At 45.6% G+C, this 26,310-nt stretch overlaps 1 protein-coding gene across 13 annotated transcripts in view; it reads left to right on the top strand.

The window, feature by feature from the left end:
- Positions 1-26,310, top strand: part of LOC109901203 (regulating synaptic membrane exocytosis protein 2) — a 209,355-nt gene that overhangs the window by 35,208 nt on the left and 147,837 nt on the right. For 12 of the 13 annotated variants that reach the window (XM_031788072.1, XM_031788120.1, XM_031788064.1 and 9 more), the window contains exons 2-4: positions 6,587-6,818; positions 8,130-8,141; positions 18,948-19,240. In XM_031788072.1, the coding sequence (XP_031643932.1) occupies positions 6,587-6,818; positions 8,130-8,141; positions 18,948-19,240 (537 nt within the window). Of the gene's footprint in view, positions 1-6,586; positions 6,819-8,129; positions 8,142-12,671; positions 13,220-18,947; positions 19,241-26,310 lie in introns of those variants that run through there. The other variant, XM_031788093.1, reaches the window with a different exon arrangement.

The following is a 26,310-nucleotide window of genomic DNA, read 5'->3' as shown; positions in this document are numbered from 1 at the left end:
CTATTTCTCTCCTCCCCCCCTCCTCTATTTCTCTCCTCCCCTCTCCTCTATTTCTCTCCTCCCTCTCTCTATTTCTCTCCTCCCCTCTCCTCTATTTCTCTCTCCCCTCTCCTCTATTTCTCTCCTCCCCTCTCCTCTATTTCTCTCCTCCCCCTCTCCTCTATTTCTTTCCTCCCCTCTCCCTCTATTTCTCTCCTCCCTCTCCTCTATTTTCTCTCCTCCCTCTCTCTATTTCTTTCCTCCCCTCTCCTCTATTTCTCTCCTCCCCTCTCTCTATTTCTCTCCTCCCCTCTCCTCTTTTCTCCTTCTCCCTCCTCTATTTCTCTCCTCCCCCCTCTCCTCTATTTCTCTCCTCCCCCTCTCCTCTATTTCTCTCCTCCCCTCTCCTCTATTTCTCTCCTCCCCCTCTCCTCTATTTCTCTCCTCCCCTCTCCTCTATTTCTCTCCTCCCCTCTCCTCTATTTCTCTCCTCCCCTCTCCTCTATTTCTTTCCTCTCCTCTCCTCTATTTCTCTCTCCCTTCTCCTCTATTTCTTTCCTCCCCTCTCCCTCTATTTCTCTCCTCCCCTCCCTCTATTTCTCTCCTCCCCTCTCTCTATTTCTCTCCTCCCTCTCCTCTATTTCTCTCCTCCCCCTCTCCTCTATTTTCTCCTCCCCTCTCCTCTATTTCTCTCCTCCCTCTCCTCTATTTCTCTCCTCCCCTCTCCTCTATTTCTCTCCTCCCTCTCCTCTATTTCTCTCCTCCCCCTCTCCTCTTTTTCTCTCCTCCCCTCTCCTCTATTTCTCTCCTCCCCCCTCCTCTATTTCTCTCCTCCCCCTCTCCCTTATTTCTTCTCCTCTCCTCTATTTCTCTCCTCCCCTCTCCTCTATTTCTCTCCTCCCCTCTCCTCTATTTCTCTCTTCCCCCTCTCCTCTATTTCTCTCCTCCCCCCTCTCCTCTATTTCTCTCCTCCCCTCTCCTCTATTTCTCTCCTCCCCCTCTCCTCTATTTCTCTCCTCCCCTCTCCTCTATTTCTCTCCTCCCCCTCTCCTCTATTCTTCCTCTCCTCTATTTCTCTCCTCCCCTCTCCTCTATTTCTCCTCCTCCTCTCCTCTATTTCTCTCCTCCCTCTCCTCTATTTCTCTCCTCCCCTCTCCTCTATTTCTCTCCTCCCCTCTCCTCTATTTCTCTCCTCCCCTCTCCTCTATTTCTCTCCTCCCCTCTCCTCTATTTCTCTCCTCTCCTCTATTTCTTTCCTCCCCTCTCCTCTATTTCTCTCCTCCCCCCTCTCCTCTATTTCTCTCCTCCCCTCTCCTCTATTTCTCTCCTCCCCTCTCCTCTATTTCTTTCCTCCCCCTCTCCTCTATTTCTCTCCCCCCTCTCCTCTATTTCTCTCCTCCCCTCTCCTCTATTTCTCTCCTCCCCTCTCCTCTATTTCTTTCCTCCCCCCTCTCCTCTATTTCTCTCCTCCCTCTCCTCTATTTCTTTCCTCCCCCCCTCTCCTCTATTTCTCTCCTCCCCTCTCCTCTATTCTTTCCTCCCCCCTCGTCCTCTATTTCTCTCCCCCCCTCTCCTCTATTTCTCTCCTCCCCTCTCCATTATTCTGTCCTCCCCCCTCTCCTCTATTTCTCTCCTCCCCTCTCCTCTATTTCTTTCCTCCCCCTCTCCTCTATTTCTCTCCCCCCCTCTCCTCTATTTCTCTCCTCTCCTCTCCTCTATTTCTCTCCTCCCCTCTCCTCTATTTCTTTCCTCCCCCTCTCCTCTATTTCTCTCCTCCCCCCTCTCCTCTATTTCTCTCCCTCTCCTCTATTTCTCTCCTCCCCTCTCCTCTATTTCTCTCCTCCCTCTCCTCTATTTCTCTCCTCCCCTCTCCTCTATTTCTCTCCTCCCCTCTCCTCTATTTCTCTCTTCCCCTCTCCTCTATTTCTTTCCTCCCCCCTCTCCTCTATTTCTCTCCCCCCTCTCCTCTATTTCTCTATTTCTCTCCTCCCCTCTCCTCTATTTCTCTCCTCCCCCCTCTCCTCTATTTCTCTCCCTCCCCTCTCCTCTATTTCTCTCCTCCCCTCTCCTCTATTTCTCTCCTCCCCTCTCCTCTATTTCTCTCCTCCCTCTCCTCTATTTTCTCTCCTCCCCTCTCCTCTATTTCTCTCTCCCCCCTCTCCTCTATTTCTTTCCTCCCCTCTCCTCTATTTCTCTCCTCCCCTCTCCTCTATTTCTCTCCTCCCCTCTCCTCTATTTCTTTCCTCCCCTCTCCTCTATTTCTCTCCTCCCCCTCTCCTCTATTTCTCTCCTCCCCTCTCCTCTATTTCTCTCCTCTCCTCTCCTCTATTTCTCTCCTCCCCCCTCTCCTCTATTTCTCTCCTCCCCCTCTCCTCTATTTCTCTCCTCCCCTCTCCTCTATTTCTCTCCTCCCCCTCTCCTCTATTTCTCTCCTCCCCTCTCCTCTATTTCTCTCCTCCCCTCTCCTCTATTTCTCTCCTCCCCTCTCCTCTATTTCTCTCCTCCCCCCTCTCCAAAATTTCTCTCCTCCCTCTCCTCTATTTTCTCTCCTCCCCCTCTCCTTTATTTCTCTCCTCCCCTCTCCTCTATTTCTCTCCTCCCCCCTCTCCTCTATTTCTTTCCTCCCCCCTCTCCTCTATTTCTCTCCTCCCCCTCTCCTCTATTTCTTCCTCCCCCCTCTCCTCTATTTCTTTCCTACCCCCTCTCCTCTATTTCTCTCCTCCCCTCTCCTCTATTTCTCTCCTCCCCCCTCTCCTCTATTTCTCTCCTCCCCTCTCCTCTATTTCTCTCCTCCCCCTCTCCTTTATTTCTCTCCTCCCCTCTCCTCTATTTCTCTCCTCCCCCCTCTCCTCTATTTCTTTCCTCCCCCCTCTCCTCTATTTCTCTCCTCCCCCTCTCCTCTATTTCTTTCCTCCCCCCTCTCCTCTATTTCTTTCCTCCCCCCTCTCCTCTATTTCTCTCCTCCCCCCTCTCCTCTATTTCTCTCCTCCCCCTCTCCTCTATTTCTCTCCTCCCCCTCTCCTCTATTTCTCTCCTCCCCTCTCCTCTATTTCTCTCCTCCTCCCTCTCACTCTATTCCTCTCCCTCTTTTCCCTGGCCATCTTTCCTCCATACCCCTCCTTTCCCTCTCTCCCTCCTTCTCCCTACCCCTCTCCTCTCCCTAACCCTCTTCCTGGTTTAGGGAGAGTTGCGTCTTGAATCTCGTGAATCTAGGAGCCTCTATATGCCTACTAAACCAGGGGTTCTCAAACTTTTTGGGGCCACTAACCCCTTTTGCGATAAAAAAATCATCAGGGACACCCTCATAACTCGAGTGAGATAAAAATAGCAAGTAGTTTTACTCTGACTTCAGTAGTGCATGGCCGGACAATCCACGTCTCAGACTGTGGGAAGAAACATCTTAAAGACCCACCTCTTGGCATCGAAGACATAAAAGTTGCAGTTTTCAAGCTAATTTCCTGCAGTTTTAGACATTTTGTAATGGAACAGAGAGATGTTTTGTTGTTACAGTGTCGAAGCAAATATCCTGCCATTCTACACATTTTGCCATGAGGCAGAGAGGAAACGTAGCAGTTTTCAAGCGTAAAGCTGGATTCCTTAACTGAAGCAATAACAAAGCGGTCATTCTGCCTCTGTTTCAGTAAAACGCTGAGAGATGGATGGGCCTGGAGAAATGGAACCACTCTCAAATTCAGAGACAGAGCTATGGATGCAAGGACTGACCATCCATGATATCAAAATGATAGTTTTATCAATGTTCTGAGGCTTTACAGTGTTAGTTACATTTACATTGTTTACAAACATTGGAGTGAAACAAGCAACATGGGGTTTTGATGGGCTAAGACAGTTGAACTAAACTCATGAGGCATTTATAAGTTATATTCTTCAAGACTAATCGAGTATATCATGGTATTCCATACCAATGGATGTAGCAACTAAAGATTCTAGTTTTAAAGTAGTGTACAGTGCATTTAGGTAAAAACTAGTTTTTGCGGAATACATGAACATAATACAAATAGTATGAAGTTGAAAACATTTTAATTGGTGAGGCACTGTGGATACCAAAATCCCTGTGAGCCTCCCAAGCCCATGTGACCCAGGGTTAAGAACACAAGTTGTAGATGAATTATGTTACATTGTATTTTATTCTATTGTATTACACCTTCTAAACTTATTCCACAGATCCCTTGGCCCAAATGTAATCTGTGGTTAGAACTATTATTTTTTGTGTGTGTCTGGCCGTAGACCTCCTGCAGTACTGCGGACCCCAGTTTGAGAACCCAGGCTCTAAACAGCAGACACTGCTACCCAATATCCACATACCATTAACAAGTCTTCTATCTGTAGACTTGTTCTGGTGTCTGTGTGTGTGTGTCTGTCTGTGTCTTTGTCTGTGTCTGTGTGTGTCTGTGTGTGTGTCTGTATGTGTCTGGTCTGTGTGTGTGTCTGTGTCTGTGTGTGTATGTGTGTGTGTCTGTATGTGTCTGGTCTGTGTCTGTGTGTGTCTGTCTGTGTGTGTCTGTGTGTGTGTCTGTGTATATGTATGTGTCTGGTCTGTGTCTGTGGGTGTGTCTGTTAAACAACACCACACCACCCAGTGTTCATCCAGGGTCCCGTCTCTATCTAGTGTTCAGCAGGGTAGGTACAGCAGCGTGGCAGTGTGACACAGAGAGGTGCCATCCAGGGTCCCGTCTCTATCTAGTGTTCAGCAGGGTGGGTACAGCAGCGTGGCAGTGTGACACAGAGAGGTGCCATCCAGGGTCCCGTCTCTATCTAGTGTTCAGCAGGGTGATCGTCATCAGACAAGGCCCAGCCACATTGCGCCAATTACATTTGGGATCTAAATAAAAGGCCTGTTTGTGGGAAAGAAGAAGCAGCATGTTTACCACCTACGCAACACCAAGCCATGCATTTTATTTGATTTATTTCACCTTTATTTAACCAGGTAGGCAAGTTGAGAACAAGTTCTCATTTACAATTGCGACCTGGCCAAGATAAAGCAAAGCAGTTTGACACATACAACGACACAGAGTTACACATGGAGTAAAACAAACATACAGTCAATAATACAGTAGAAACAAGTCTATATACGATGTGAGCAAATGAGGTGAAAAGGGAGGTAAAGGCAAAAAAAAGGCCATGGGGGCAAAGTAAATACAATATAGCAAGTAAAACACTGGAATGGTAGATTTGCAGTGGAAGAATGTGCAAAGTAGAAATAGAAAATAATGGGGTGCAAAGGAGCTAAATAAATAAATAAAATAAATACAGTACATGCATACGGACGGTAAAATGATAGCTCTGGTAAATAATTCACATGACTAATGAATGTTGCAGGGGAAAATGTGGAGACGAAACCAATTCTAATCGCCATAACATGAAGTCAGCCAGGGTTTTAGTTTCCAAGGATACACCCGATTGACATGTGTCGTACAAAATGCATGCTGGTCTATCTGTGTGATGTAGCGTTTCAGGGTCCACTGGTCCTCAGGTCTGATTGGACCTGTCATGTGTGGATGTATTGGGAGAGTATAGGACAAGATGACACTGAATGTACATCTAGTGTTTTGAGCAGGCGGTGCAGATTAAAAGAGAACGTTGAGCTAAAAGCTTCCTTCCAAATGGCCCCCTTTTCCTTATTTGGCACCCTTTTCCCACAGGGCACTGGTCAAAAGTAGTGCACTGTGTAGGGAATAGGGAGCTATTTGGGACGCATACAAAGACTTTGCCTACTGCGATCTATGTTCCCATCTGGTTCGTAGAAACAATTTCTGAAGACTTGAAGGTTCGACGTTGTTTCAGTGATCCACATGGAGGCCTACACAATAGTCTGATTCCTCTGCACTGTCTAAAGGCACTGTTAGCCCAATGGTTGGATGGATGCTGTAGTGTAGGCTACCCAGTCATGATGTTGTTGCTGTGAAAAAACAGATGTGATGTGTTCTTTCCACTGAAGTGTGGGCATTGACATTTGAAGGGCTGTATTAGCTTACGTCTCGGGCCCCGCCCTGAAATAGAAACACAGGTACAAATGATTCATTAAACTCCGGGAACCTGAGTAAGTGGAATTACGTTAGGCTCTTAAACGTACAATGAAAACTCTATACCTTCCTACCTGGCCCGCCTTGTTTCAGTAAAGATGGGTGCAACTCTATGTGAATGGAGATCTATAGTAACAGTACAACAATATGCAATGCAGAACATACTCTGAAACATTTCTAACTCTGACAGTTGTATGTAACAAACTGTAGGTTATTTGGTTGACAAAACCTTTTGGTTACACTTTCTATAAGTATATATAATCAAGGCCATTATAAAGCATGTTCCTCATAGAAAGTGTTCCCTACATTTCTCTTAGAAAGGAATCAGAGCTACATACGCTGCTTTGCTGTCTACCAACACTAATGGACTTCACACAACATCCTGCAGTTAGCTACAGCACAAAGACATCTGAAATGACTTCCTATCCCCTGAAGTGCATTGTTATACTCTGGCAAAAGTAGTGCACTTTAACGGGAGTACGGACTAGGGAGACATTTAGGACAAAGTTTCTGTTATGAACTGATCTTTTCCTAACTGTACGCCTCTCTTGCTTCCTTCCTTGCAGGAAGCTGCACCAGCAGTTTGAGAGCTACAAGGACCAGGTGAAGAAGATGGGGGACGATACGACCCCGCAGACGGGGACGACAGGAGAACCCCAGAAGAACCCCAACGACTCTCCTACCTGCGGGATTTGCCACAAAACCAAATTCGCTGACGGCTGCGGCCACCTCTGTTCATATTGCCAAACGAAATTCTGTGCTCGGTGTGGAGGACGAGTGTCTCTGCGGTCAAATAAGGTGAGGAGGTTGAGTCTAGCTACCTCTGTTTGCCTGTGTCTATGAACGCACGTACACACACATACAGACTTGCATGCATACCTGACAAAAATGTTTTGTAATGATTGTCCTCTTATAAGATTACACACACACACACACACACGCACACACACACACACACACACGCACACACACACACACACACACACACACACACGCACACACACACACACACACACACACACACACACACACACACACACACACACACACACACACACACACACACACACACACACGCACGCACACACGCGCATGCACGCACGCACACACACACACACACACACACACACACACACACACACACACACACACACACACACACACACACACACACACACACACACACACATGGAAATGTTTTTGTAGTGATTGTCCTCGTGTAAGATTACAGTGAGAAGGTGGAAGTCACTTGTCAATACAACACGTTTTCTACAATCACATGCAGGCCAGTCCAGTCCAGCTGTCGTGAGAGAGGGGTTTTTTCCTGCTTCTCTCTCTCTTGGCTCCCAAAAATAGCCTGACTAGTCCATCCATTTCTGTCTCAAATCAAATCCTCCACTGGGTTATGAAACATTAGTGTGAAATCAGAAACAGGGCCTCAAGCCAGATACAGACAGTGGTGCAGCTCACAACACATCCTACTGACGATCTATACCATATACCAACTCCTACCAATGTTTCTCCCATTCATACTCTCTGCATTACTTTGTTAGACTCTGACTGTAAATGTGGTGAGGGATGATTCTAGATGCAGTGATTTCTTCAGGTCTTGTTTTCAGTTTGGCGTCAGGTAGCCTAGCGGTTAAAAGTGTTGGGCCAGTAGCCAAAAGATTGCTGGTTTGAATCCCAGAGTCGATGTGCCCTTGAGCAAAGCACTTAACCCTAGTTGCTCTGAATAAGAGGTTCTTATAAATATGTCAAATGTAAATCTCTTTCTTTACCACTGGAGGGAGCTTCACCCCTGGCGTCTCACGACAGCCCTAAATCTCATGGCTGCTGTGTATTACCATGCTGCTCCACTGTCTAACTAACTAACCTTGTTGTGAAATCCTCCTACAGAGTAAGCCTTGATTTTTTATTATGTGACCTAGTGTTTATGCTTGGTGCCGTCCAATACCCTCACTGTCGGAATGCGATGTGTCAAAGTGTACTAATGTCACGCACAATCTTTCTCCCCGTTCCTTTCTTCCTCTTTCTCTCTCTCTGTCCCTGTCTTCCACTCCCTCTATCTCTGTCTGCTGCATTCCTGCTCTCGCGGAATTGTAACAGGAGGACAAAGTGGTTAGCAAATCCTTTTCCAACCTTTTTCACATCTCGACTAAGAAATGTCTGAATAGAAGCATTGCTCCTTCGCCCCCATAAGATGCTTCGCTGACTGTAATATACACATACAGTAACCTAAATACATGATTTTTGACCAATCACATCTGTGTGTCAATCATATCATGTTGAAGGCCAGACCAAAACGGAACATACAGTTGAAGTCGGATGTTTACATACCACAAATTTCTTGTTAACAAACTATAATGTTGGCAAGTCGGTTATGACATCTACTGTGTGCATGACACAAATCATTTTTCCAACAATTGTTTACAGACATATTATTTCACTTATAATTCACTGTATCACAATTCCAGTGGGTCAGAAGTTTGCATACACTAAGTGAGCATTTGGATGATCCAGAAGAAGATTGGGAGAATGTCATATGGTCAGATGAAACCAAAATAGAACTTTTGGTAAAAACTCAACTCGTCGTGTTTGGAGGACAAAGAATGCTGAGTTGCATCCAAAGAACACCATACCTACTGTGAAGCATGGGGGTGGAAACATCATGCTTTGGGGCTGTTTTTCTGCAAAGGGACCAGGACGACTGATCCGTGTAAAGGAAAGAATGAATGGGGCCATGTATCGTGAGATTGTGAGTGAAAACCTCCTTCCATCAGCAAGGGCATTGAAGATGAAACGAGGCTGGGTCTTTCAGCATGACAATGATCTCAAACACACCGCCCGGGCAACGAAGGAGTGGCTTCATAAGAAGCTTTTCAAGGTCCTGGAGTGGCCTAGCCAGTCTCCAGATCTCAACCCCATAGATAATCTTTGGAGGGAGTTGAAAGTCCGTGTTGCCCAGCAACAGCCCCAAAACATCACTGCTCTAGAGGAGATCTGCATGGAGGAATGGGCCAAAATACCAGCAACAGTGTGTGAAAACCTTGTGAAGACTTACAGAAAACGTTTGACCTCTGTCATTGCCAACAAAGGGTATGTAACAAAGTATTGAGATAGACTTTTGTTATTGACCAAATACTTATTTTCCACCATAATTTGCAAATAAATTCATAAAAAATCCTACAATGTGATATTCTGGATTTTTTTTCTGATTTTGTCTGTCATAGTTGAAGTGTACCTATGATGAAAATTACAGCCCTCTCTCATCTTTTTAAGTAGGAGAACTTGCACAATTGGTGGCTGACTAAATACTTTTTTTGCCCCACTGTATATCGACATAACCTGAAAGGCCACTCAGCAAGGAAGAAGCCATTGGTCCAAAACCGCCATAAAAAGCCAGAGTACGGTTTGCAACTGCACATGGGGACAAAGATTGTACTTTTTGGAGAAATGTCTTCTGGACTGATGAAACAAAAATAGAACTGTTTGGCCATAATGACCATTGATATGTTTGGAGGAAAAAGGAGGAAGCTTGCCAGCCGAAGAACACCATACCAAACGTGAAGCACGGGGGTGGCAGCATCATGTTGTGGGGGTGCTTTGCTGTAGGAGGGACTAGTGCACTCCACAAAATAGATGGCATCATGAGGGAGGAAAATGATGTGGATATATTGAAGCAACATCTCAAGACATCAGTCAGGAAGTTAAAGCTTGGTCGCAAATGGGTCTTCCAAATGGACAATGACCCCAAGCATACTTCCAAAGTTGTGGCAACATTGTTTAAGGACAACAAAGTCAAGGTATTGGAGTGGCCATCACAAAGCCCTGACCTCAAACCTATAGAACATTTGTGGGCGAGCAGGGAGGCCTACAAACCTGACTCCGTTACACCAGCTCTGTCAGGAGGAATGGGCCAAAATTCACCCAACGTATTGTGGGAAGCTTGTGGAAGGCTACCCAAAACGTTTGACGCAAGTTAAGTAATTTAAAGGCAATGCTACCAAATACTAATTGAGTGTATGTAAACTTCTGACATTTCACATTCTTAAAATAAATTGGTGATCCTAACTGACCTAAGACAGGGATTTTTTACTACGATTAAATGTCAGGAATTGTGAAAAACTGAGTTTAAATGTATTTGGCTAAGGTGTATGTAAACTTCCGACTTCAACTGTACAAGGTATATGGCAGAAAATATGTTTCGGTATCTTTGTTCCATTTTCAATGCAAAGTTAGGACCATATCCCTGTCAAAGTTTCCCCTTAACAGCTACAACTGAGCTGAATGAGATGAGAGTCCACCTCCATTAGACCGTCTGTCCGCCGGCTGCCAAGGCTGCCTGTCTGTCTTTGTTGTTGACTGATTATGGGTGGAGGATGGGTTTCCTCCAGAGTTGTAGCCTACAGATGGTGTTGAGTCGTGGCTGTTGGCTGGCAGGAGGCAGCAGCAGCAGTAGGGTTGGGACAGTGTGATGAGTAGCGGGAGTGTTGGCAGATCTGCCCTGGGATCAGATCAAAGGATAGGAGGATAGGCCAACTGCTGCCCTGCCCACTGTTAGCCTGGTATTGTAGCTATCTGTCTTCTTGGCCATGAAAATACATTGGTTGCATCTCAAATGGCACATGCAGCTAAAGTATTTGAATGGAAAACAGTTGTTATTACTGGTCTGGAGGTGGAGGAGGTGCAGTAGAGGAATGGAGATGGAGATGGATGGATGGATGGATGGTGGGGGTGGAGGTGGAGGTGGAGGAGGTGCAGTAGAGGAATGGAGATGGAGATGGAGATGAATGGATGGTGGGGTGGAGGTGTAGGTGGAGGAGGTGCAGTAGAGGAATGGAGATGGAGATGGATGGATGGTGGGGGTGGAGGTGGAGGTGGAGGAGGTGCAGTAGAGGAATGGAGATGGATGGATGGATGGATGGTGGGGGTGGAGGTGGAGGTGGAGGAGGTGCAGTAGAGGAATGGAGATGGAGATGGATGGATGGATGGTGGGGGTGGAGGAGGTGCAGTAGAGGAATGGAGATGGAGATGGATGGATGGATGGATGGTGGGGGTGGAGGTGGAGGTGGAGGAGGTGCAGTAGAGGAATGGAGATGGAGATGGATGGATGGATGGATGGTGGGGGTGGAGGTGTAGGTGTACATACAGTACGTTCAGTAGATGTGCTGCTGTCTCAGCCAGAGCGACACAGTTTACACAGACACTGCCTCCCCTGTATCTGGTTGCAGGGCTCCAAGCCCTCACAGAGCCCTCAAGGCCAGCTGATTCAGGGGTTTGGTTCCCAGACAGGGCTGGGTGACCAGATAGTTTTTCAACCCAAGGAGGGGGATGTCACTGGGGGCCCGACTGCTGGGCCTCTGAGGGCAGGGCCCATGGACCTAAAGGATGTCTCAAATGGCACCCTATTCCCTATATAGTGAACTACTTTTGACCAGAGCCTTACACATGTTGGACACAATAAAGCCCTTTCATGTTTATAAACACATGCCGAGTGCACACAGACTCACACACAACAATTTTCATAGTCTCATAATAAGAATAGATGTTATGTTTTTGTAAGTTTATTAACTAAGACTATATAGCTCAGTTGGGTATGTTTTGGTCAGCCCAACCACCTGCAGTAGCTTGTCACGTCTGAAAGCTTGTGTGTCAGTCAAAGAGGTGCTTGTGGTGGTGGTGAAATCTGTCCTTTTTCCATCAGTATTCTCTTTCCTTCCCACAACCAGTGGCAGCCGTGATGAGAGATCTCTTGTTCTGTGAAACGGCATCAATATTTACACGCCTCAGTGTCTGGGGCCTCTAACAGAGCTGTTGGACACTGAAATACGATAGGACAGACTTGCTGCTGAGAGTTTCACAGAGAGGCAGGAGAAGAAGCAGGAGTGAAGGTTTGAGATGGATTTAAGCTCCATTAAACTGAGCCCCGAGATGATTTATTTTCTTATTTAGTCTAGTATAGCCTATCAGACTCATGGTTATGACAATAAAATATGATCTTTTGTTATATATCTTTGCTTGATATTAGCCAACAGTAAAGAGGTGAAGGACATCCAGTCTGATAGGACAGTACTGAGGGCCTTTATATGTAACCACAGGTCAGTCTAGTCTAGGCTCAGCTGCTACACAGTACACATCTTATACAAGGAAGGATTTTGGAGATATAGATGGAGACTTTGAATGACATACTGTGCACTATGTACATTTTCTGAACCCCCAGAATCCTCCTCAGTCCTTATAGGAGGACTGTTCACCATTTCAATTCAATTTGTTGCTCAAAAATGCCTCAGGAATCAACAGTCTCCTGAGACCAAGTCATTCGTGATTAAAGCGACTTTTGAGGACATCACATGTGCTGTGGTGCTCTTGGGTCTCAGCTCTCATTCACTCTGCTGCAAACGAACAGAACTCACACTTATTGGATCTTTCTGGCCTCGTCAGAGTATAAAAACCTAATATTCCAGTGAATTTAGAAGAGCACGTTGTTGTGGCGCATCAGAAATAGCTTGGTGAGTCCCTGAGCGTCACGGGCGTGTAACGGCACACATTGGATTCTTTGAGCACAGTTGGGCCGCCCAGCACCACGGGGGGACGCGCTGCATTTATAATGAGCTCAAATATGCCTCGGTAGCGGGAGACTCACACCCGCATCTATTAGTAATGAAGACTTAACTAGTAGGTCTAATACAGCCGCGGTAAAACATGATTACACGTTTTATTGCTCACTCTTGCACATCTTTCCTCCCACGAAGCTGCTTCTGTATGCTTCCTTTTTTGTGTGCTCGTTTCAAATTTGGAATCCTTTTCTGCATTTATGAAGGGGCTGTAGCGTTTTCTATTTGACATCGTGGCAGACACGTATTTTGTTATTTTCTGTAAATAATCTGTTTAGAAAATAATTATGTTTGGAACATAAGACTGTCTGACTGGCTGGTATTATTTGCAGCCTGGACAAATCACATACATTATTAGCATCGCTTAACCTTCACGCGGGCTACATTGAGCAGAGCTAGCTGCCTGCCTGTTGTCCGACTGGGTACTGTCCGCGGTGCTGAACGGTGTTGAAGGTCGGCGCCTGTCTTGTTCCCTCGGTTCTTCCTGATTTTACTGCACGCTGCCCCGTAACATTTCCACCAAATTAGGATTACATACACTGTTTTTCTGCACGGACACGGCTCTTCCCGTTGTTACCATGGGTAAGCTAAATGTAAAATTGATTGTCTTGGTGTGGAAGTCATTCAATACGATGGGCTCACAATCAGCCGTTTGGATACTGCATGTACAATGCACATGTAGGCTATAGAGTGTTGTGCACTGTTTGCATAAGTAGTCAGAGTATTTTAATGTAGATGATCATATTACCAATGCTGAATTAATTATAGACTATTATGAATGCCTACACGTTATAAACACATTGGTATAGCCTAGGTGAGGGCAGGTAGTCTGAATACGTTTATATGGATGGTTTAGGCTATGTAGTGCTAATTTTCGGTGAAAGTTCTCATTACATCATGTTCTCTGAAATTCTGAATATATATGGTCATTTCTAAAATGTATGTGAAACGGTGAACAGCTCTTTGATAAGCCGACATGCCAAATGCTCAAGTAAGACCAAAAATAGAATTTGGCTTTGTAAATAATGTCACAGGGCTTAGGGGGGTCTGTGAAAGACATCTGCCATCTCTCTGTGTGAATCCAGTCTCTCCATTTCTCAAGCCGCTCTCATCTTTTTCTCTCACGTCTTTCTGAACTTTGGTAAAATAAGGGGCATACATTTATGCATCAAGTCTATTATTATTACCGCGCGCCCGACACACTAAATTTAGAACCTCATTAAAATGTGATGCACCACGTGCCAGACAGTGTTTGAGCATGTGAGAGTCGGCTCTTCTTTCACCTCTATTTAGGCTACACGGTTTCATGAAATATACTTTAATGCACGTTTCCCTCTGTCTTTTTGAGATCTTTACACATATTTAGAAGAATGTGGTATATTTCATCCTAGGTAGGTTATATATTTTATATCACACGTTTTAATAACACATTAAAACGTGTGTTGCATGGGGGGGGGGAAGGAGTGCAGAAGGATTGAATAGGTGTTGCATGTTTCAGACACAGTCGACTCAAGTGCAAACTCAGTTTCAAAGCCAAGATGTTTCCAGACATGTTCCCTTAAATAATGAGTTTTTAATGAGCTCAGTTAAGTTCAGGCCAGGTGAGACTGGGAGGGAAACAGGCAATATGATACGGATGACAGTCTATTCACCATCACATTAATATTTGACCATGACGCACATCTCTTTATAGTATGTGACATTTTTGTTCTCTGAATGCTATGAACAAGATACAGTAACATCTGATGGTTTGGAATGCATTTCGTCTGAAAGATATGAATCCAAGTATGTGTTTTTGTCTCAAAAGGAACAGTGACTATTTGGACTCAAGTAATGCAACAATGGTTGCAATTCTCTTAAAAATAAAAAATGGTCACTGTGGTATTTTCATTGTCCAATAGCTTTGAAGTTTGATAATATCATGCTTCTCAACTGTTTTGGTAGGATGCTGTTGTAGTGTAGTGCTGCTTCTTGGCCACAAGAGAGAGCTCAATGACTGAGCGAGTATTGGTTACTTGGAACATATGCATCAGAAAGAGGTGATTGTCTCCTCCCACCCCTATTAACTTCACTTTGATGTAGTGTAGCACCACAGGCTTGACAGCTAAACAAAGCTCAGCACAAACTGGGAAAGCTGAAGGCTGCTCTCTATCTTAAAGGACTTTCAGTCAATGCTGTAAATCGTCTTTTAGAAAGTGATGAACATACACTACATTGATCATCGAAAGCACCACCACAGCACCACCCTTGTAATAGGCTATAGCAGTGTTTTGCTGTAGAGATTTGCAACACACGAGGTTGTCTGAACGCTAGGCCTGCTCATTTTAGATAGAAGTTATTGATTCAAGTCCAGATGGATTAGATGGAGTAAATAGATGGAATAAAATATCCTTGTACAGGACCAAATGCAAATGAGAAAGATGATAAGGATGTATGAACCCACCTTGAGTTTAAATTAAAAAACATTAGATAACAAATGACATGTCAATCTAAACAGCTTGATGGTACCCATCGTTACATATCAGTAGCCTACAGTACCTATGATCCAGCACACCCTGAAAACAAGAACAACTATTAAATTGATCATAGTGATGCAGGAGTAACATTAAAACAGAACAATATGCCTCACCAACATTAGATAACCTCAGCAGAAAACCCAAACTCAAAATCCTGAAATATGTTAGTTAACTCAATGAGAGAATAGTCAGATGAACTGATAACTAAAATAGCAGTGCAGATGGCATTATTTTGCTAAGTGCAGAGATGTATTATAAGTAATGAATGTGTAAGGGACTACTGAAATTCTATAGACTTTGTGGCGCAGCAGAAAGATCAGCAGTCCCCAAATCCAGAGGGTGTGAGTTCAAATCCCAGGTGGGGTCATATTGAAAAGTCCTTACTAAGTAATCATGTCAAATGTAATCATATTGTCATTGATAGGGGCAGCAGGATGTCATTCATAGGGGCAGCAAGTTGTAATTGATAGGGGCAGCAGGTTGTCATTGATAAGGGCAGCAGGATGTCATTCATAGGGGCAGCAAGTTGTAATTGATAGGGGCGGCAGGTTGTCATTGATAAGGGCAGCAGGTTGTAATTGATAGGGGCGGCAGGTTGTAATTGATAGGGGCGGCAGGTTGTAATTGATAGGGGCGGCAGGTTGTCATTGATAGGGGCGGCAGGTTGTCATTGATAAGGACAGCAGGTTGTCATTGATAGGGGCAGCAGGTTGTCATTGATAAGGGCAGCAGGTTGTCATTGATATGAGCGGCAGGTTGTCATTGATAAGGGCGGCAGGTTGTCATTGATAAGTTGTCAACTGACTAGGTATCTCCCTGATTAAAGATTTTTACACTATTTTAGCTGAACAGCGTACCACTTACCTTAAAACCACATACCATATCATTACTTCCCTGGACAAACTGCAAACTAGACAAAACCTCCAGAGGACCATGACACAACGTCCCAAGAACATTCAGGGGACATTCAGGGGACCATGACACAATGTCCCAAGAATGTCGTAAAAATTAGAACTATAAAAAGTCCCCTAGAGAACATTCCCTAGGGACTATCACACAACATCCTAAGGACTAGTAAAAGGAAAGTCCTGAGAACATCCTAAAAAGGTCCTGAAATGGTCATCAGTGATGTCCTGGGAATGTACAGTGTCCCTCGGGACTTTCCTTTAGACATCGGTCCCTCAGAGAACATTCCCTTGGGACTATCATGCAATGTTCTTAGAATGTTCTCAGAATGTCAGTGGGATAACTTCGCGCCAAAACCCTTAAGGGACCTAATGGGAACATCGCCGAATGTCCTCTGGACGTCCCTTGTTTGCTGGGGCATTTAGTGGACTACATATGCCATTTCTATTCCTCCGCTAGGTTCCGGAGCACTAGGTTTTTTAAATGTTCTATATTTGGGTGCAGGTTCAATGACTCTGAAATGTGCAAACACAGGGAGAAATGGCCCAGCCTGGGGGGGGGGGGGGGGGCTGTCCCTTCCTCTCCCCTTCCTCCCCCACACCCATCCCCCTGACTGCACTCAGCCGTGAAGAGTTAGGCAGTGGGGAAGGAGGGAGGAGGGACTGCAGTCTGGCTGCAGTGAACACACCTCTGGCAATCAGCACAGCTGCTTGACCTGTGTGTGTGTGTGCATGTGTGCATGTGTGTATTTGAATGTATATGTGTGTTTGGTTTAAGGACTATTACAGATGCTAACAGTAGTCTGTCAGAGTGGGCCAAACTGACGCTCTCTGCTGCATCACTGGACGGACTGTTAGAGCGCACATGCTGTGTGTGTGTGCTGACACCACTTCTGTGTGACTGAGGAGTATGGCTTCAACCTTAAACCTTATCATTAAATCATCTCTACTGTGATCAACCACTGCTTATATTTTTCACAATTTTCACTTTTTAGTGCATTAGTCATCCAGTTTATGTTTGGGTGCAGACCAGATGCTACACTATATAGTCCTGTATAGGAATGCTGTGTGAGGCGGAGCTAGGCTTAGCATGCCCTGCTCAGTAGTCATTTGGCCTGTGTGTGTATGTCTTCCTGGTCTGTTTTGGAATACTAATGTACTATTGGGTATGTGCTGATGAGATAGAAGAGTCCACTGCATGTCCAGTCTGAAGCTCAGAATGTGGTTCATTATTATTGGCAGATTGGAGAACTGACTCGTGAGCAGTAAATAAGTAGGTCACATCATGCCATGCTGGCTGATGTACAAGGCTCTCTCTATCTGGGAAAAAACTGGGCTATGTTAAGCACAGAGGGAGATTGGAGTAATGAACAGGAAGTGGGACCTGGTGTGGAGGTAGCGGGTGCGTGTGTGCGCGTGCGATTGCTTGTGACTGGTATGGAGGATGTGTTTGTGTGTGCGCGTGCGCGTGCTTGTGACTGGTATGGAGGTTGTGTGTGCGCGTGCTTGTGACTGGTATGGAGGTTGTGTGAGCGCGTGCACGTACTTGAGAAGTATGGAAGTAGAGTGTAGACCCCACCCCGGTGGTTCAGACATCTGATTGTCTGGGATGATAAGGAGACAACCTCTCATTGGTCATGCCATGGCCTTCCGAATATGAATTCAATACAAATTGAATTGAATTGAGAGAGAGAGAGAGAGAGGCAGCTCAGGTGGCTGCCCATTTCTTCCTTTCCACTAGGCATAGCTCTTCCTCCAGACTAGGGAGGGCGGTTGTTAGGGCAGAGTGAGGCTGGATGAGCTGTGTCTGAGGCGGAGTGATCAGGTTGCATCCCAAATGGCACCCTATGCTAAATATAGTGCAATACTTTTTGATCAGGGCCCATAGCGCACTATGTAGGGAATAGGGTGCCATTTGTGAAGCAGCCCAGGGCTTTGAGGGCGGCTGTGCTACGTCTGAGGTGGAGTGATCAGGGCTTTTGTCGGCTCCTGGATTTATGAGGCTAATGTGGAGGGAGGGGGCTACAGACCACAGCTACTTCCTCTGTAGAGCTGCTGAACACAGTCTCTCTCCATCCCTCTGCTATTCACACACAGCTGTATTAAACAGTAGGGCTGCAGCTAGCTTCCTATTTAGATTCAGTTACTTACAGTATTGTTCACCACAAAGTTAGTACCATAGAAAGAGAATCACTCATTAATGACTCTGTAACCACCCACTACCAACCCATTGACTTGAATGGGGATACCTATGCTAGTGATTTTATTTCTATGGCTGGTACCCCATATAAGCAAGTGGTGTAAGTACTGTAAGTACTCTCTTAGAAAAAAAGTGCTATCTAGAGCCTTACAGGGTTCTTTGTCCTGTCCCCATAGGAGAACCTTTTGAGAACTGTTTTCCACAGAGGGTTCAACCAGAAACCAAAAATGGTTCGACCTGTAAGCAAAAAGGGTTCTCCTGTGGGGACGGCCAAAGAACACTTCCTTTTTTTCTGAGAATGTAGGGGGATGTAGATCATATGAACTTCAGATTCCTCATCATACTCACAGACTGTCCAGTGAACTCAACATTATGTCCTCGATTAGATATGGTCCTACATACAATCCTAATATTCTCTCCCTCCTAAACACTTGCCCTAAGGCTACTGTATGTGTATGCAATATTACCAAATCATTCATATCCTCATCTGTATATTTACAGTGTTTCCTACAACATCTAGCAGGTTCAAGTATCCTTTTTTAATGATACTTGGCACGTCTCCTCTAGGGGTTGATCCATTCCATGACTCCTTTCATTGTCGTTCATTGCTGTAAGCCCACCACCACCACCACCACCACCACCATCCCCGCCACTGCAGATATCTAACCCCCTCTGTCCTCTGTGTACAGGTTATGTGGGTATGCAACTTGTGCCGAAAACAACAAGAAATCCTAACCAAGTCGGGGGCGTGGTTCTACAGCGGCGCCGCAGGGCCACGGGGCGGGTCTGAGGGCCCCAGGGGTCGACGTCACGAGGAGGCTCCCCAGGAGAAGAAGGCCAAACTGCAGCAGGATCTCCTCTACCAGGGGCCCCCAGGGGACGTATCAGCAGACAGAAGCAGACCTCCCGGACTCCCCAGACAAGGCTCCCTCAACAACGGCTCAGGGCTGAGGCTCTCAGGTCCAGGACAGGACATAGACAGGTGAGTCCAGTGTGTGTGTGTAAGGTTGTGTGTGTTAAACACAATTCCCTCAGGGATTTGAGCTGCCTTTAACATTTTGATCATTATTATTATTGTGGAGGAAAAGTGTCTGTTAAAAGTGAAACCTGTTAGGGGAGAGTGGGGGAAGTTGAGCCAAAGGGTTAGTTGAGCCACCCCTTGTTTCTAGGAAACCATACACAAAATTAATAATGTCACCAAATATTTAGTATGAGGTCATCATTTCATAGAGTCTGTGAAGGACGAAACCACATGGAAAATTGATAAGTAAGTTAGGTAAAAAAACAATGAATTTATTAATGTAATTAATTGATTGTGTTATAGGTATCATGATGCTTGTATCTAAACCAAAGAAGATAGTTGAAAACATCAGTTGGGGTCTTTATAAGCATCAATATGGTCCTAAACCTATAGCATGAAAGTGCATCCTTCTAACTGTGTGGGCTAATATTTTCTAAATGTTTGCCTTTTTGGGGTAAGTTAAACCAATGGCCACCATACACCATACAAATTATGATTACCTTTAGTCAGTTTAATGCATAATATACATAGTATTTTTGCAATGTGTCATGCCTACTGTATGAACCCAGGAGTGCATTTTTATTGTTACAGAGCAGACATCATCATGTCCTGTGTACACAAATGTAAAACATGCATTGGTCTACCCCCCTTGAGGTTCTAGAGAGAGCAGACATCATCATGTCCTGTGTACACAAATGTAAAACAAGCAGGGGTCTACCCCCCTTGAGGTTCTAGAGAGAGCAGACATCATCATGTCCTGTGTACACAAATGTAAAACAAGCACGGGTCTACCCCCCTTGAGGTTCTAGAGAGAGCAGACATCATCATGTCCTGTGTACACAAATGTAAAACAAGCACGGGTCTACCCCCCTTGAGGTTCTAGAGAGAGCAGACATCATCATGTCCTGTGTACACAAATGTAAAACAAGCACGGGTCTACCCCCCTTGAGGTTCTAGAGAGAGCAGACATCATCATGTCCTGTGTACACAAATGTAAAACAAGCAGGGGTCTACCCCCCTTGAGGTTCTAGAGAGAGCAGACATCATCATGTCCTGTGTACACAAATGTAAAACAAGCACGGGTCTACCCCCCTTGAGGTTCTAGAGAGAGCAGACATCATCATGTCCTGTGTACACAAATGTAAAACAAGCAGGGCAGAGAGACAGAGAGAACCCCCTTGAGGTTTTAGAGAGAGCAGAAAGGAAGTGAGAGAGAGAACCCCCCTTGAGGTTCTAGAGGGAGCAGAAAGGAAGTGAGAGAGAGGAACATGTCCATTTGAGCAGCAGCAGCAAGAGATGAACACATAGACTGAATGACACATGGACAAAAAAACATAACAATGTACCTGTATTTAACAGAGGCAATGATAGAGTAGCAGAGGCACACAAGGTCTTATTTGATGGCATGGATGATGACATTAAACGTCTTGAGGAACAGTTTCATGGGCTTAGTATCCTTGAATACATAGAACTTGTCTATGAATTGGCACATCAAAACAGCATCCCTGTCCTAGACCAACTGGTCAAGAAATGGAAGGGTACGTGATATTGAACAGAGGCATCTATATCTGAATGTCTGGACCCTCTATTTCTGAAACTATCTGCCACCATTGTCGCAACCCCTATTACCAGCCTGTTCAACCTCTCTTTCATATCGTCTGAGATCCCCAAGGATTGGAAAGCTGCCGCAGTCATCCCCCTGTTCAAAGGGGGAGACACCCTGGACCCAAACTGTTACAGACCTATATCCATCCTGCCCTGCCTATCTAAGGTCTTCGAAAGCCAAGTCAACAAACAGGTCACTGACCATCTCGAATCCCACCGTACCTTCTCCGCTGTGCAATCTGGTTTCCGAGCCGGTCATGGGTGCACCTCAGCCACACTCAAGGTACTAAACGACATCATAACCGCCATCGATAAAAGACAGTACTGTGCAGCCGTCTTCATCGACCTCGCCAAGGCTTTCGACTCTGTCAATCACCATATTCTTATCGGCAGACTCAGTAGCCTCGGTTTTTCGGATGACTGCCTTGCCTGGTTCACCAATTACTTTGCAGACAGAGTTCAGTGTGTCAAATCGGAGGGCATGCTGTCCGGTCCTCTGGCAGTCTCTATGGGGGTGCCACAGGGTTCAATTCTCGGGCCGACTCTTTTCTCTGTGTATATCAATGATGTTGCTCTTGCTGCGGGCGATTCCCTGATCCACCTCTACGCAGACGACACCATTCTATATACTTTCGGCCCGTCTTTGGACACTGTGCTATCTAACCTCCAAACAAGCTTCAATGCCATACAACACTCCTTCCGTGGCCTCCAACTGCTCTTAAACGCTAGTAAAACCAAATGCATGCTTTTCAACCGGTCGCTGCCTGCACCTGCATGCCCGACTAGCATCACCACCCTGGATGGTTCCGACCTAGAATATGTGGACGTCTATAAGTACCTAGGTGTCTGGCTAGACTGCAAACTCTCCTTCCAGACTCATATCAAACATCTCCAATCGAAAATCAAATCAAGAGTCGGCTTTCTATTCCGCAACAAAGCCTCCTTCACTCAAGCCGCCAAGCTTACCCTAGTAAAACTGACTATCCTACCGATCCTCGACTTCGGCGATGTCATCTACAAAATGGCTTCCAACACTCTACTCAGCAAACTGGATGCAGTCTATCACAGTGCCATCCGTTTTGTCACTAAAGCACCTTATACTACCCACCACTGCGACTTGTATGCTCTAGTCGGCTGGCCCTCGCTACATATTCGTCGCCAGACCCACTGGCTCCAGGTCATCTACAAGTCTATGCTAGGTAAAGCTCCGCCTTATCTCAGCTCACTGGTCACGATGGCAACACCCATCCGTAGCACGCGCTCCAGCAGGTGTATCTCACTGATCATCCCTAAAGCCAACACCTCATTTGGCCGCCTTTCGTTCCAGTACTCTGCTGCCTGTGACTGGAACGAATTGCAAAAATCGCTGAAGTTGGAGACTTTTATCTCCCTCACCAACTTCAAACATCAGCTATCTGAGCAGCTAACCGATCGCTGCAGCTGTACATAGTCTATTGGTAAATAGCCCACCCTTTTCACCTACCTCATCCCCGTACTGTTTCTATTTATTTACTTTTCTGCTCTTCTGCACACCAATATCTCTACCTGTACATGACCATCTGATCTTTTATCACTCCAGTGTTAATCTGCAAAATTGTAATTATTTGCCTACCTCCTCATGCCTTTTGCACACATTGTATATAGACCCCCCCTTCGTTTTCTACTGTGTTATTGACTTGTTAATTGTTTACTCCATGTGTAACTCTTTGTTGTATGCTCACACTGCTATGCTTTATCTTGGCCAGGTCGCAGTTGCAAATGAGAACTTGTTCTCAACTAGCCTACCTGGTTAAATAAAGGTGAAATAAAATAAAAAAAATGTAGGCATATGTTTAAGATATAAAGTATATTCGGAAAAGTATTCAGACCCTTTGACTTCTTTCAGATTTTGTTCCTTCACAGCCTTATTCTAAAATGGATTACATAAAAGAAAATCATCATCAACCTACACTCAAACTGACCAATCAGGGGAGAAGGGCCTTGGTCAGGGAGGTGACCAACAAACCAATGGTCACTCTGATAGAACTCTAGAGTTCCTCTGTGGAGATTGGAGAACCTTCCAGAAGGACAACCATCTCTGCAGCACTGCACCAATCAGGCCTTTTATGGTAGAGTGGCCAGACGAAAGCCACTTCTAAGTAAAAGGCACATGACAGCCCGCTTGGAGTTGGCCAAAAGGCACCTGAAGGACTCAGACAATGAGAAATAAGATTCTCTGGCCTGAATGCCAAGTGTCACGTCTGGAGGAAAGCTGGCACCATCCCTACAGTGAAGCATGGTGGTGGCAGCATCATGGTGTGGGGATGTTTTTCAGCGGCAGGGACTGGGAGACTAGTCAGGATAAAGGGAAAGATGAATGGAGCAAAGTACAGAGAGATCATTGATAAAAACTTTCTCCAGAGTGCTCAGGACCTCAGACTGGGTTGATGGTTCACCTTCCAACAAGACAACGACCCTAAACACATGGCCAAGACAATGCAGGAGTGGCTTTGGGACAAGTCTCTGAATGTCTTTGAGTGGCCCAGCCAGAGCCCAGACTTGAACCCGACTGAACATCTCTGTAGAGACATGGAAATAGATGTGTAGTGATGATCCCCATCCAACCTGACAGAGCTTGACTGGATCTGCAGACAATAATGCGAGAAACGCCCCAAATACAGGTGTGCCAAGTTTGTAGCATCATACCCAAGAAGACTCGAGGCTGTAATCGCTGCCAAAGATGCTTCAACAAAGCACTGAGTAAATGGTCTGAATACTTATGGAAATGTGATATTTCCCTTTTTATATTTTTATGTATTTGACAACATTTCTAAAAACCTGTTTTTGCTTTGTCATTATGGGGTATTGTGTGTAGATTGATGAAACAATCAAACAATTTGATAAATTTTAGAATAAGGTTGTAACGTATCAAAATGTGGAAAAAGTCAAGGGGTCTGAATACTTTTCGCACCGTACAATATACCATGCCCCCATTCCATGAATTCCACTTTGTCCTACCAGCACCATTACCCGCTGTCACTGAACACTATCACCCACTTACCCCAAGGTGGCTCCATTTACCCTGTCCCTATGCTGAATTGACCCCATACAGTGGCCAAGAGACTACTGTTTGGACAAGCTGTGTTTTCAAAACTGTTACGTTTACATGAGCTCTAATTATTTCCAGGGATACACAACATCCTGAAATAGATGGAGATATCTTTGTTAGAAAGATATTATATTTCCGTTGACATAGTGGTGCTAAATAAATAAAAAATGGCTAAACTTGCTCCACTCTTGCCTATAGCAAGCTGTGTCATGTGCTTGGTTAGGTGGAGATGACTCTGGAGTTGTTATGGAAGGAGTGAGGGTCAGGGCCTGGGGAAATTATAGGGTAAAAAAAAATTATCAGAAAAGCTATGGCTCCTAGCAAATGACTTATTTTTTGAGAACAGTAGACAGTTTGATCATACAGATGTGTACGCATGAGGCCCGTGATGCAGGAAAGACACACGGACACTACCTAAAATAAGTTCAGGAATGACACACCAAAACACACAGACACAGACAAACACACACACAGAGACAAGCACACACCCACACACTGACTCCCACACTGAATGACTGGTGTCTTTCATCTTTCCCCTTAAGTCAACTCAGCTAGAGGGATTCTCTAGCTGGTGAACTGACTGATGATGACTATAATACTGCATTCACTGTGTCTTCCTCTGAAGCAGCAGAAACCAGACATGCTGAAGAAGCCCTTGGCTGCAACTCATCACAATAACTAGATATACTTTTTGTCCTACTGTTCTCTAGGTATGTTTTAGCCAGGTACAGATAGTACAGGAAGATGTTGGGAAAGATGCACAGTCAATGCAGAGCTATAGGTGGTCTGCCAGGCAGACATTATGTCACTGTTGTCACAAGGGTAGGTTGGAGACTGTACTGTGTTTCTTCCAATAATGTCTGCACAAGAGATCTCTCTCGCGCAAAATAGATATATGATCTCAATTGGGATCTACCTGTTTAAATAAAGAATAAGGAAATAGACCGACTGTTGGATTACACTTCTTTGCTGAGCTTGTGAATCCTTTTTCTCTGTGCCTTGGCTTGCTTGCGTCATCACAGCTGATTTATTGTAATTCCATTTATCACCACACGGTGTCTCCTTCCACTTTCCATAGTCCACTGACACAGAGAGGGAGAGAGACACCCTGCACACATTGTTCTAGTGCATCTCATACAGCAGAAATAGGTTCCTCTAGTCCCCTCATTGTGTCTACTCTGAGTCTACTCTGTCGTCCAGACCTGAGTTCAAATAGTATTTGTTTTCAATCAAATACTTTACTTGCGCTCGATTGAGCTTGACTGGTGCAAAAGGAACCAAGAGAATAGTCCCAAACATGAAAAACCCTGCCCATCTGGAACTCTAGACAGGTTCAATCAAATGGTCAGTGTGTTTGAAGGAAAACAAATGCTGTTTGAACCCAGGCAGGTCTGGACGGTATTTCCAACCGTTCCATAACCCAGGGGTCAGTCATGGTGAGCTGCCCTGGGAGGAACAGATGTCCTCTTCCTACAATCTCTGCTATCCTGCAATTCTGCCTCTCTGCTCCTATCTGCTTCTCCCTGCTCCTCGCTGCTCCTACCTGCTCCTCTCTGTTCTTCTCTGCACCGCTCTGCTCTTCTCTTTTCCTATCTGCTCCTCCCTCCTCCTCTCTTTTCCTCGCTTCTCCTCTCTGCACCGCTCTCCTCTTCTCTACTCCTCCCTCCTCCTCTCTGCTCCTCCCTCCTCCTCTCTACATCTCTCTTTTCCTTCCTCCTCCTCTCTGCACTGCTCTCCTCTTCTCTACTCCTCCCTCCTCCTCTCTACTCCTCCCTCCTCCTCTCTGCTCCTCCCTCCTCCTCTCTGCATCTCTCTTTCCTTCCTCCTCCTCTCTGCACTGCTCTTCTCTACTCCTCCCTCCTCCTCCCTCCTCTCTGCTCCTCCTCTTCTCTACTTCTCCCTCCTCCTCTCTGCTCCTCCATCCTCCTCTCTACATCTCTCTTTTCCTTCCTCCTCCTCTCTGCACTGCTCTCCTCTTCTCTACTCCTCCCTCCTCCTCTCTACTCCTCCCTCCTCCTCTCTACTTCTCCCTCCTCCTCTCTGCTCCTCCCTCCTCCTCTCTACATCTCTCTTTTCCTTCCTCCTCCTCTCTGCACTGCTCTCCTCTTCTCTACTCCTCCCTCCTCCTCTCTACTCCTCCCTCCTCCTCTCTACTCCTCCCTCCTCCTCTCTGCTCCTCCCTCCTCTCTGCATCTCTCTTTTCTTCCTCCTCCTCTCTGCACTGCTCTTCTCTACTCCTCCCTCCTCCTCCCTCCTCTCTGCTTCTCCCTCCTCCTCTCTGCTTCTCCCTCCTCCTCTCTGCTCCTCCCTCCTCTCTGCTCCTCCTCCTCTCTGCTTC

Source organism: Oncorhynchus kisutch, linkage group LG2 (assembly GCF_002021735.2).
Source record: "Oncorhynchus kisutch isolate 150728-3 linkage group LG2, Okis_V2, whole genome shotgun sequence".
Classification (NCBI taxonomy): domain Eukaryota; kingdom Metazoa; phylum Chordata; class Actinopteri; order Salmoniformes; family Salmonidae; genus Oncorhynchus; species Oncorhynchus kisutch.
The sequence above is the reverse complement of the archived record's forward strand: the minus strand, read 5'-3'. Positions and strand labels throughout refer to the sequence as shown.